This window comes from Gobius niger (genome assembly GCF_951799975.1).
Source record: "Gobius niger genome assembly, chromosome: 22".
NCBI classification, from domain to species: Eukaryota; Metazoa; Chordata; class Actinopteri; order Gobiiformes; family Gobiidae; genus Gobius; species Gobius niger.
In genome coordinates, this window is record NC_136873.1 from 18615905 (window position 1) to 18629050 (window position 13146).

General features: G+C 46.2%; 1 protein-coding gene across 1 annotated transcript in view; it reads right to left on the minus strand.

Moving 5' to 3' along the window:
- Positions 1 to 13146, minus strand: part of crb1 (crumbs cell polarity complex component 1) — a 48061-nt gene that overhangs the window by 23339 nt on the left and 11576 nt on the right. Inside the window, exons 3-8 of the mRNA XM_079580919.1 lie at positions 8603 to 8798; positions 6146 to 6285; positions 5357 to 5539; positions 3050 to 3437; positions 2305 to 2873; positions 424 to 974 (exon numbers count right to left, since the gene is read on the minus strand). Coding sequence (XP_079437045.1) covers positions 424 to 974; positions 2305 to 2873; positions 3050 to 3437; positions 5357 to 5539; positions 6146 to 6285; positions 8603 to 8798 — 2027 coding nt within the window. The remainder of the gene's footprint in view (positions 1 to 423; positions 975 to 2304; positions 2874 to 3049; positions 3438 to 5356; positions 5540 to 6145; positions 6286 to 8602; positions 8799 to 13146) is intronic.

Here is a 13146-nt window from a genome sequence, read left to right on the forward strand (position 1 = left end):
ATTTGGCCTCTCCCAATGTATACCTATAGCTCCAAACAGGGGTGAAGTTAGAAGCGAGCACGCAAAGACCAGCCAGGTACGCATCAACTCGTCTAAGCTCAGGTAAGAACAAATCACAGGACCAGCCCAGTTCAGTTCACTGAACGCCGGGCTCACACCAAGCGGGAAAAAAAACGCTTTCCTTTGCTCAGCTTGCTCGACTTCCTTCACCCGCCCCCCTTGTGCAGGAGCACATGGAGGCGGGGTTTGAGACGCAGCTGAAGTGCATGAGCCAGTTACGCACGGGTGTCTGTCAGGTCTTGTTCTTGTTCCTAAACTAATTTATACAACAGACTTTAATGTAGACTGATCTTTGAATTTAGCATTATCTCCAGTTCTATCACACTGAGAATCGCATAGAGTTGACTTCACACTCTTACTCACGCTGCACTTGTTGTCCCCGGAGCATCCCGCAGTCACGTTGTCCAGGTGGACCAGCGGGTACGACCGCACGGACATGTCCAGTCCAAAAAACTGCAGCCTTCGTTCATTGATCCTTAAGTCCTGCACGCAGCCTTTGAAATACCCCCCAAACAATGCCGTCTCCCCACTCTCCGCCAACCCCCCCACGAGCACACTGTCCCCAGCTTGGATCATAACCTCGCTCACGTTCACATGGCCTTGTCTTTCGCCCTGTGCGTAGAGCGTCAGCCGGCCGCCGGCCAGCTCTAAACTGACAAAGTGCACTTCCCCGTCGTTGACCACGCGCACAGACTTGATGACCCCGGAGCTCTGGAGCTGGACGAGGACTCGGCCGTCCTCCAGCCACATGGCGAGGGACAGGGTGTTGTTGCTGGGCACGGCCAGGAGGAGGCAGTTGCTCCTCCGGGTGCGGAGGAAGAGGGAGAGGCTGAGGTGGTCCGTGATGTTTTCGGAGATGGTGAAAGCAGCGTAGCTTTGGGCGTCCTCGTTGCCAAAACGAGCAGTCACATGTTCTGGAGAAATGAAACAAATCAATTATTTGGACCATTTTTCAGTCACATAACTTCTGATGGTGTGGTCGCTGACTGGTGTATGTCAGGGGTCATGACCTCCACAATCACCAGAACAACAACTTGGAACTCCCCAAAGTAAGTGATTATTTAGAATCATTTCAGGTGCGTTTGTATATCTGGTTTAACAATATGATTGCTCTATTTTGACATTTGGTTTAATTGACTAAAATCACTAATAAAATAAAAAAATCTCTTGAAATCATCTGGCGATCGCCACTGTCCTGACCCCCACTTTGCAAACCCATGGTGTATGTCATACCAAACTATGCCTCCCCACAGTCACTGAAGTCAAGATGCTACATCCAAAACTCGCTCACCTCATACAGATGAGCAAAGCTGATACGTAAAGAAAACTGAGGATGGCATTCTAGGAAAGTGCCTGGAGAGTTACTGACAGCACTAAAAGCACACAAAGCTGCTCTGGAGAACATTTGTGGACAAGCCCTGAAGCACACGCTAAATATCTAGTCTTACATGCAACATGATGCTGTGAATGTAGTTTTTCCCCAGAAGGTTCGTAGATGTGAACACAATAAACATGTGAATGCTAACCGTAGTAGGATGCTAACTGTGGTAGGATGCTAACCATGGTAGAATGCTAGCCGTGGTAGATGCTAACCGTGGTAGGTTGCTAACCATGGTAGGTTGCTAACCGTGGTAGAAGCTAGCCGTGATAGAATGCTAACGTCACTGACTCAGGCTCTGTCGACATAACAAAGACAAAAGTTTTCTGTTGAAGTGGATGTATTAATGTGGTGAAACCACGTGCTGTCTGTTGACATAAACATGTTTAAATAAAGAGAGAGCAGAGCAGATCATTTGAGCTCTGCCGCATGTTCCCAAGTCCGTCATTCTATTTACTCTATCCAGATATCCTGTAAGAAGATCAGACTGGTATTGTGACCTTCACTGCCGTCTACATCCTGGGCACGTGGGAACTCTATAGGGCAGGCGTCTTCAGAGTCCAGAGCGTCACCGCCGCTTTAATCCATCCAATAATCATCAGTCACTATAAACAAAACAGTGTGTGCCTCGTGCTGTTTCATCTCAATGCAAATGGATCAAAGTGGATTGACTGTACGTGTATGTAACAGGGTGGCCTCTTCTTTACAAGCTCAGACAGACAGACAGACAGACAGACAGACAGACAGACAGACAGACAGACAGACAGACAGACAGACAGACAGACAGACAGACAGACAGACAGACAGACAGACAGACAGACAGACAGACAGACAGACAGACACACAGACGTGTTACACAAACATACCCTCCTCGCAGTCCTGGCCCTCGTAGGGTCTGGGACAGCGACATTGGTAGCTCTGCCACAGGTTGACGCACTCTCCTCCGTTTTGGCAGGGCGCGTCCAGGCAGCGGTCCCTGTGGCTGCACCCGGGCGACACATTCACCGCCGAGTTACTTAACCACTCCTCCGGCACCACAAGCTGCCAGTCCACGAGAACATCCCGCATACAGCCGATGAAAGCCGAGCTGCGACTGTCCGACTGCTCCAACATGCCCCCGATGTACGTGTTTTGGGGGGGCGCAATGGGCTCGGCCGGGATTTGAACCGGCGCCACCTTGTGGTAAGCTTGTGCTCCGGAGCTGCGCGCCAAGTCCAGCAGTTTGAGGCTGAGCACCCAGTTTCCCAGCGTGGCTTCCACTGAGTGCCACTGCCCGTCCGTGACGTTGTGGGGCAGCTCCAGGACTTGGCTGGAGGGGTGCTCCGATGGGCCGAGAGCACCAGAGGTTTCTTTGGTTAATGTGAGGCGAAGTCTTCCGGCGAGGAGGGACAGAATGAGCAGCAGGCCACGACTGTTCCGCTGAAACAACAGGGCTCTGGGGAGAGAGACGCAGTGCTAATCCATGTGGCTAGTGAACATGTCAGAACCATAAACTTTACCAACACGGACAAAACTGAAGAGCTGGGATGTCCCCACAATTTACCTGACTGTAATTAAAGATATATATATATATATATATATATATATATATATGAATCCCAGCTGAATTACCTGGGGAGCACTGTCTTGAAGCTCAGAGTGACGTTGACGGACACCTCCGTTTCTACCAGCGGACTCTGGAGCAGCAGGTACCCCCTCCGCTCGAAGGAGAAGCTGGTGGGGGTCTTACAGAGGGGCCCCGTGAAGCCCGCAGTGCAAGTGCAGGTGTACCCATGCGTCCCGTCCAGCAGGAAAGGAGCACACCAGCCGTGGTTTTGACATTTGTGTCCCTCGCAGCCCACCAGGCGCTCCTCACAGTGGGCCCCCCCGTAGAGCACTCCGCTGGGGGTGTTGTGTCTGGGGCAGTGGCAGGTGTAACCGCCCACAAAGCTCTCACAGGTGCCCCCATTCTGACACGGGCTGGGGGAGCACTGATCCATGACCTCCTGGCACAGGGACCCTGGGAACAGGAAGATTCATATTACTACTAATGGTAGTTTTTTTTACCAAAGGTCACCTCTTTGAGGTCGACTGTGGCACAGTAGGGTCGGCGGTTCGAATCCCACAGGTGCACGCTGTTGTTGTGCCCTTGGGCAAAACACTTCAACCACCTTACCCCCAGTATGAATGGGTGAGTGGTCCCTTCATGTAAACTGTATGAATGTGACCATTTACATCTTGGAACTGACATTTTATGTTAAAATCACTGCAAAGAAACAACAATAAAATGAGGAGTAGGGCAACTTGAATGAAGCTAACATTCAAGCTAATCACTTTTATTGAGAAAAGCAATTTCAGGGCTGAGACGAATCCAGTGAAGCTTTCTAGACTCAAAATACATTCAGTGAAGTGGCATTTTTATCAAATAAAAATGAAGTCAAATCATCAGTGCGACAGGAACAGGGCCTGTTTATTCCAAGGATTCCAGAGATTCTTTTTGAAAATGTCAGATAACTTGACTGTCATTTTGGCCCTTGTCCTCCAGCTGAACCTTGGACCTCATTCAGCTCTCTCCTTTCAACATATTCTTACAGCAACACACTGAACAAAAGCTCATACTTCAGGACTTGCAAACCCCAAACTTTCCCAAAAATAAATGTTTGCATGTAATGGTACAGTTCGAGCCCTCCAACAGCAACGTGTTACCTAATGCCTAATGCCTGTTAAGCTGTTACCTGCTCCAAGAAGCAAGACTCCCCAAATCCATGGAGCGACGGTCCACATCATGCTGTTTCTCTTTCCACCTGAGCAAAGCGGAAGACGGCTACGTGCACCATATTCATTTGGAGAGTCTGTAGACCATAGCAGAGGAGATGTGCCCCGCTCCTTGCCTCTTGGGGGGTTTACACATAGTCCAATAGCTGTAGTCAGGAGACCGGCAAAGCAGATCGTGGGGATTACACTAATGCTATTTGGCCACCTTAGTCAGGCAGTGCAGCGCGACAGGCTGTTTTAGTGCAACGCTCACAGTGGGCAAAGCTCACAGGCCCAGCAGCCTGCAGCTCTGCCTTATGTAAGCACAATTACAGGTGCTAATCGAGGGAAGATCACTCCTCTGAGAGTGCTACCATTAGGCCAGGATGAACAGAGTGTGTCTGAGAGTGCGCGTGGCTACACTCCGGTGTGGGTTGTTCATTAACATGCACTGTCCCGACCAAACAAACCAATAAACAATTAGATGCAACAACACATACTCATTTAACATCTATTACAACTGCTAACAGGGGCGGACTGGCCACATGTCCATTCTGGAAGAGCACAGAAGGGCCACTGGCTCTAGGGCCACCAGTCCCGCCTCAACCGAGCTTTACCCAAATCTAAAAGCTAAAAAGAAAAGCATCAAAATGGCGAGAAAAAGAGTATGAAAAGTCAACAACAACATGAGAAAAAAACAACAAAAATATGACAAAAATGTGGCGACGTGACGAAAAGTTTCCATCACTTTTGTAGGTCTTAGCTTTCAAATGAGGCGTGATCTCCAGTCGAGAAGCTTTTAGATTTGGGTAAAGCCCAGTATAAATAAACATGAATCTAAAAGGAATTCCGTGGAGTATGGTGTACCACAAGGCTCAATTTTGGGACCATTATTTACATTAATGATTTTGCTTCTGTTTCTACGACCACCTTTCAGTTCTTTTTGCTGATGATACCGATCAACAAAATAATAATAAAAAGAAGTGTCTTGTCTTCCGGGTTTGAAAAATAACCGAAGTTAAGAGCCCATGTTCAAACCTTTATCCATAATCTTTAACATTTCCAGATAACCCTGTTGCACATGTTTTAGGTAAACGGGGAAACTAGACTAAATCCAGCAGACTCAGAGGGAACTTGCAAACTAATGTCAGTCCGTGAGAGAACGGCTCTGGTCCGCTTTAATACCTGTGGTTCCATTGGGACAGCTGCAGACGAAGCCCTCGGCATTATGGGGATTGTAGTGTAGAGGCAACAGGGGCTCAGCACCGTACAGAGCTTGCCAAGACCTTTCCACGCAGCGCCCTCCGTGCAGACAGGGGGCGCTGGAGCACTCAGGGATGTCTGTCTCACACTGAAGCCCCTCAAAGCCTGCAGGGACGAGAACAGCCACACATTATCCTAAACGACTGAGCTCACATGGAGACAACAAACACCACCTTGATTTTCACCAGCTACACTTTTGGATGTTCTTAGATACTCACACAGCCTTACCCATAATGCAACACACGGCCCGAGATGAGCACACAGCTTATTCTGTGAGGGCTAAAAGAGTACATTAAAAGGTTTCACTCAATCCTGTTAGGTCAATGCTACGAAGGGTGGAAGCAACAAACAAGATTTGAAGGGAATGTGGTAGAAGTACATCTGATTTCAAAACTGACATACATGATGTAAATGGACACATATTGATTATTATTATTATTATTATTATTATTATTATTATTATTATTATTATTATTATTATTATTATTATTATTATTATTATTATTATTTTATTTTATTTATTTATTACTCAAATGGATAGATAATGACAAAAAATAATGAAGGAGGACGTATAAAGTGCTGAACTAAAACAAGAATCTCCTACATTTCTGAGCGTGTCTGCAGAGCTCTGAGCTGGAGTTATCCGTTATGTTGACAGTGAAAGCACAATATTCAGTACATGCTCATGAGCGTCGGTCTGCTCGGTCTCACCTGGCCAGCAGTGGCAGGTGTAGTTCCCGGGACTGTCCTGACAGATGGCGCTGTTGAAGCAGGGTTGAGAGTGGCAGGCTGGGAGAGGGACGTCACAGTGGGCTCCAGTGAAGGCTGTGCTGGAGCAGTCGCACCTGTATCTGACAACAAACACAGAGCATTACAATCCCTCTATTCAGATAAAGAGATGAAAGATTGTAGATGTGGATTTTCAAAGGTCTATTCAGTGTTTGGACACAGTGCAGCAGATAGTGTCATTCTGATCTGAGTTATTTTTGCCTGTGAGCAAATTTAAAAATATTTAAATTTAGTTTTGTCTGTAGTTCAGCATTGAATCAAAACTAAACTGAGATGGTTCTTAATAAGTATACGGTTTAGCTGTCTCACGGTTCAGTGCGTCACGGTGGAAGTGAGATATGAATAGCTAATAAGCTAGTTTTTAAATAAATTGCCTAAATGTTCATTATTGGGACATAAAAAGGACATTGCTCATTAAGTGATAAGTTTCTCTTTCCATATATGGCCGCTCTAACCGCAGCGTGTTTGATTTGAGGCGGGTGTTTTGGCTGTTACTGGACAACATTATGCTTCTTCTGAGTTTGGATCTTATTCATTTTCCTGCATCTCTGACGCAGAAAAGAAACCTTTACAAAGGCTCGCAGATTTCATGTGATTTTGGAGGCTGTGACTTTGCCTGCCCTTCACTTTAGCAGTCGGCCTAACGACACATATGTGCTCTGTTTAGGTGCACACGACTGACCCGCGCCGCGGAGCTAAAACATTAAAGAAATATAGACTCAAACTTGCACCTTCCCTTTGGTTTGCCGCATATGGTCAGATTTTTGCTCTGTGACAGGGTGCATGTTACATGCATCATGGAGATGAGTCCCCGAGCGCCGGCCCAGGCTGGCAGCTCACTGCTCCTACAGGGCGCCCAGCGACACTGAGGATGGGTCAGATGCAGAGAACACATTTCTCTACAGAGATTAATACAGTTTATACCTTGGTCTGGGTGAATACTTGATTCTGACTGGCTGGTGGGGGCTAACAGGCGTGCATTATTTTGGTGTAACCACACACGTAGTCTGGTAGTGAAATCACTGGGATATCACTCCGCTGCGGGCAGCGGCTTAGTGCTAATAAAATATGAGCTTTACATTTCTGTTGAAAACGGTTAAGGCACTATTCATTATTTTCAGACCGACATAAAATGATCCTGCACTTCAGCATATTTGGGTGAATTAGTAAAGTCTAACGTAAAACTTCCAGTTCGTGGGGCCAAAGTGTAAGAGACTCCACTGCAGCTGTTTCCATAAACAGTTGAGCTACATGTTGCTAGCTAGCTAGCTTCGGGTTAAACAACGTAAAAGTGAAATAACTCCTACCCAGGAGTTCTGCATATCGGTGTTTACTTCCACAGAAAAGCGCCGGGTTAGTCCTGTTGTGATTCTGCGCTGATGTTGTTTTGCTGAGCCTGATGAAGATCCTCACAGCAGTGAGAGGCTCACTCTGAGACGAAACTTCAGACAGTGTAAGGATAAAAACTCACATAAAATAGTCCCTGTAGTCTGGCATATTGTGAGTTTACTGATTTATTTATTTTTTTAAATAAAATGTTGTGTTTGTGTGAACATGGTATAAGCGGATTAAACAACTCGGAGCCGCGTATCAGACTCCGCTGTGCGTCATGGTGTTCTTGACTCTGCGTCGTGCATTATAACCGTCTAATGCCATTGTTTAATCCTTACACAACTTAAGTTAAACTTCATGTTGATATAAAAACACATAAATTAAAGTTAAATCTGAATTATTATAATATTTCTCGTCTCTTAAAGGAACAGGCCACCCTTCTTCCATACTGAGACATGTTCTCACCTGAGCTTAGACGAGTTGATACGTACCTGTCTGGTCTTTGTGCCTGTGGAAGAGCGTGGTCGCTTCTAACTTCACCCCCGCTTGGAGCTATAGGAATACATTGGGAGAGGCCAAACACTAACAACATCTTTGGGCGTTTTGCATGGCTGAGGGTGCACACAAAGACCAGACAGGTACACATCAACTCGTCTAGGCTCAAGCAAGAACATATCTCAGTATGGAAAAACATTGAACGATTCCTTTAAGGTTGACTGTATTGTATGTATGTATTTGACCCGTCCTTCCATGTTGCCGGGGCGACCCATATGGATGACGGGGGACACTGGAGCACCAGGAGAAAACCCATCCAGACATGGGGAGAGAAACATGTAAACTCTACACAGAAAGACCGGGGACTGAACACACAATCTTCTCCTTCAACTGCTCAGCCACCTCCTGTTATGTTCTTGTATTATTTGTGCTGTATTCCATCCATCTTCTGCTTTATCCGGCCCGTGTCACAGGGGAACAGTCGTTCTACTAAATGTGCACATGTTCTGGAGTGCTATTACGTCATTGGTCCCCTGTACCCGCTCTACTCACTCATTCACTCCATCCACGCACAGAGCCCCGTTGTGGCAGGGCTCATCTTGGCACTCGTCGGTGTTTGTTTGGCACCGGTCTCCGTGGAAACCCGGCGGGCAGGTGCAGCTGAAGCCTCCCGCGTCGTCATGACAACTGCCGCCATTAGCACAGGGCTTAGAGTGACACTCGTCGACGTCCACCTCACAGGAGAGCCCTACAAACCAAAGCAGGCCGAGGTTAGGGTCAGGAGTTAGCTTTGTGGCTGTGGAGACGCCTTTCATCTTCGGCAAAAGCTTCTGCAAAGGCTTCAAAAAAAAAAAAAACTCAAAGTGTCCAACAAATAACACTCGGACTTTTGTTTTATGTGACGAGTGTGGGGCAAAGTGAGTGCTTTTTTTTAAATATACTTTAGAAGTTGTTGTGCAAAAACAATTGAGAATATAAAAGGGGATTTAACAAAGAACACGTTGAATGAATGTTTTCAAATCGTTTGCTACTCTGAACATATGGCTTTAGAGCAGGGGTGTCCAAACGTTTTTCATGGGGGGCCACATATTGAAGCGTACATGGGGTGAAGGGCCGTAGATCGGTGGTTAGTGCCATGAAACCTTTGACAAGCAGAGGTTTAAAATGCGCCCCACACCGTAATTTATGCTTAAAACCTTCGTGCCAGCTCTTTGTAAAAGGTTCATACTGTCTTCTTAGCCTATTAAGGGCCGCATGTGGCCCCCGGGCCGCACTTTGGACACCCCTGCTTTAGAGGAACTGGCCTCACTTTACCACCGCCACAAGGTAAAGTGAAACAGGTCTGAAATGTATGTATGTGTGTTCAATTGGACAAGTTCGTGTAGAAAGAAATGAGTTCTGTGGTTCACACACTGTGGTTCAAAGATGAAAAAAGAATGATCTGATGAAGGCTCATGTCATCATCATCCTTGATTAAAAATTGGACATCGGCTGCTTGAGTGTGCAATGCTGCTTTTTTTATTCATGGTTCTCTTTTCTCGCCCTCAAAACTTCTGTCATATTTGCTTGTTTCTAGCAAACCCAGAACCAACAAAAAACAGGGAGTGGAGTCATTACTGGGTTAATTTTTGGGAAGGTGAAATGACTTAATGCTTTACATGCTACATTTCACTTCAGAGAATGCTCCATTTAGTCAAGTGGAACTGGAAAATGTCAACTCTTAATGTAAATAAAATCTAAACCAGACCGTGTTTCGACTGCCAAAGGTGAAGCGCTCCAAACGGCTCCAGTCCCGGACCACTTCAGCCAGCGGTCTAGTTTGCAAACTAGACGGGTTTGGGGGGACAAGGGGGCATGTCTCCACTCTGATGAGTCAGGCCCTTGAGAGGCCATAGTCTGCATATTCAGAGTCAGCTTCTCTTTACAAATTTAAACCAGGCTCTATCATGACTTGTTCACAGAAAATATAGGTCATTTTGTCCCTCCACTCATAGCCTTCATGCCTGATTTTGATGTGGAAACATTCAATAAAATTATGTATTTTCCCTCAGTTTTCCCAAACATTCTTTCTTTTTGTCGAAATGAGAGGAGCGAGGCCTCGTATCTCCCTCATTAATATGGAACAGAATGAAGTTAACATACATCACATCACATACATCACAGGCAACGCTGATTTTGACTTTCACGTCAGTATCTATATGATTTTTCCTATTGCTGTTCAATGTAAAAGACATTATGTATGTGACAGGGTAGCCCTTTGCGCTCCTGCACATAGTGGCTGATGAGGTGAGAGGGCGCACTATAAAAAGGAGGGTTCGTTACGCAGCCCGACCTCTCACCTCTGACGTCACCCGCTGCGCGGCTGAACACAGGAAGCAAGGGCGTCCACTGTTTAGGCCGGCTACTTTGGGCCAAACATGCGCTTCAGTGGCCGAATTTGTGCGCGGAAAGCCAGCAATTCAATAATGCTTTCGGTGAGTTAAGTGACAACATCTTCTACTTTTATTAACATGTTAGTCTAAAAACCTGGTTGTTTTTAGCGCGGGGTCCAGTGCGTGTCCTGCTCTCCGGGTGCTGTCACCATGGGGGAGGGTCGCAGCCCTGTGTCAGGCAGGTGTGCGTAAAGTGAGCGCTTCGCTTTTAGCCCACGGTACGTTGTTACAGACGCTTCACAAACCTTATGTAGCCTTCGAATTTATGTTGAACTAAAACTTATGCTGCGTCCGAAATGGTCAGATTGCTAAGAGCTCTTACGCCAAACCGGATGTGCTTCAGCGTCCGCCATGGCAAGTTGCTTCCGAATTGGTAAGTCAGTTAGGAAGGAGTTAGGAAAAGGAGCCTTGATGCTAACTATCATAGCCACTTTAGCATAGGGACCTCTGGGGCTAACTAACCGGTGATTAGGAGCTATGTGCCATCCCACAAGCCACTGCGCCAAATCCCCCCACCCTCGAGAGATTCATGCGCGACCACTGTTGATTGACAGGAGCACATTTAATAATAAAAATAAAAATAATTAAAAATTAAGATTCTGCACAAGCCAAACTTTATAAAAGTGATAAATCCATGTTGTCGTCCCCACAGCTCAGTCACATGTCAGTGTTAAAGAGGAAACTCGGATTAAATGCTTTTGTTTTCATTTAGTAGAAACTTAAGCCACATGGAACCTTTGCTGCTGTAGCTTTAAGAAACAGCTGTTGAAATAAAATAACACTAAAGGGAAATGTTTGGATCATTTGGATTTATTTTTCTCCTTAAATGTCTTTGTTTGGACACTATGTTGTTGTTGGACACTGTACACTAGGGGGCGACATGCACTTTTGTTTGGCCTGCACTCCACCAATAACTTTAAAGAAGAAGAAAAACAGCTGTTGGTGATGTCACTTCCCTTTCCCCTGTTTAAGGACGGACGGATTGTTCAAATGCTGCTGAAGCTCTAGTTCACTAACTGCACAGATCTAACAGTCGACCCATGAAAGGTTAAGGAGTTAGTTGCTAGTGTTAGTGCTTAGAGGCTACAATTTGATGGTTTCGGACGCAGCCTTAACCTTGTCAAACAGGGTCCTTCCTTCCTTCTGAGCAAATGCAAGTCTGTTCGTCGCTATGTTGAATCCCCATTGCAACCCTGCACATCCCAAATTCAGAGACCTCTTTGATAGCAGTGGTTTGTTAGGGCAGTCCCGTCAGTCCCCTCATCCATTGCTGGACCGTCACTCCAGGTAAAAGGTGTGATGGACACGTGGGGCTTCTGAATCTGGGCCGCCAGCCGTTCCGCAAGGACTTGACCATGGGTTTTCTTTGTTTTTGTTTTGTATTTCAATTTCAACCTGCAAGTTTTGTATTTGCACAACTCATGTGACCTGCTCTTAACTCAAGTGAACTACAGTGGAGTGGCGTGGAGTGGCTGAAGGACAACGAGATCATCGACCCGGCCGAGGACAGGAACTTCTACATCACCGTGGACCAAACCTGATCATCAAGCAGGCGCGTCTGTCCCACACGGCCAACTACACCTGTGTGGCCAAGAACATCGTGGCCAAGCACAAGAGCTCCACCGCCGTGGTCATCGTCTACGGATTTCCCATCAACCAGTGCTCCTCCTGTGACCAAAACAGTAAAGATGGCGGCCGCGACACAACGATCTTTCACCAAAGAAAAAAAACAGTGGAAAAAGAGTGGTGCGCACTGAATGGGTGCTGCTGCCGGATGCTCTCTCATCGAATGCAATTTCTCCATCTGTGAGATCAATAAAGTATCATCTTATCTTATCATCTTAAAAATATATTTAAATCCAAAGTAATAAAAACAATATATTTTCTTATTAACCTGTCTCTGTCCTACCTAGTCCAACGAACTTGTGTGACCTTAGTGTGGGGTAAAGTCAATACTGGGTTCTCTGACCCACAATTCAGAGTGGCGTTGTGATCACTGTAAAGCAATGCAGTTAACAAGTGGGCCACTGCCTCGGTCTGCTACATATAGAATGATCTTATTTTTTTGGTGAGGAGCGCTCTGTCCCGCCTAAAGCACAGTGATATCAGGCTGTGGTTGTTGCCACATGAATATAAATGTCTTTGGCCACTCCCATAACGACCCAGACCACTTTACCCTAAAGCAGGTGTAGGCAACGTCAGGCCCGGGGGCCAAATCCGGCCCTCCACACAGAACCTCTGGCCCCAAAGATGATTAAATTATTATGCAAATATGACATCAAATACCTTAAAGGAATAGTTCACAGTTTTTCCATACGGAGATATGTTCTTACCTGATCTTAGGTGATACGTACCTGTCTGGTCTTTGTGGGTGCGCTCAGTCACGCACAAAGAACAAAGATTTTGTTAGCATTTGACCTCTCCCAATGTATTCATATAGCTCCAAACGGGATGAAGTTGGAAGCTACCACGCTCCTCTACAGGCACGCACAAAGACCAGACCGGTATATATCAACTCGTCTACATTCAGGTAAGAATCACTGTATGGAAGAACTGTGTGCCCTCAGTCACACAAAAGGACCAACGATGTTTTTAGCATTGGCCTCTCCCCGTATATTCCTATAGCTCCAAATGGGAGTGAAGTTAGAAGCAACCAAGCTCATC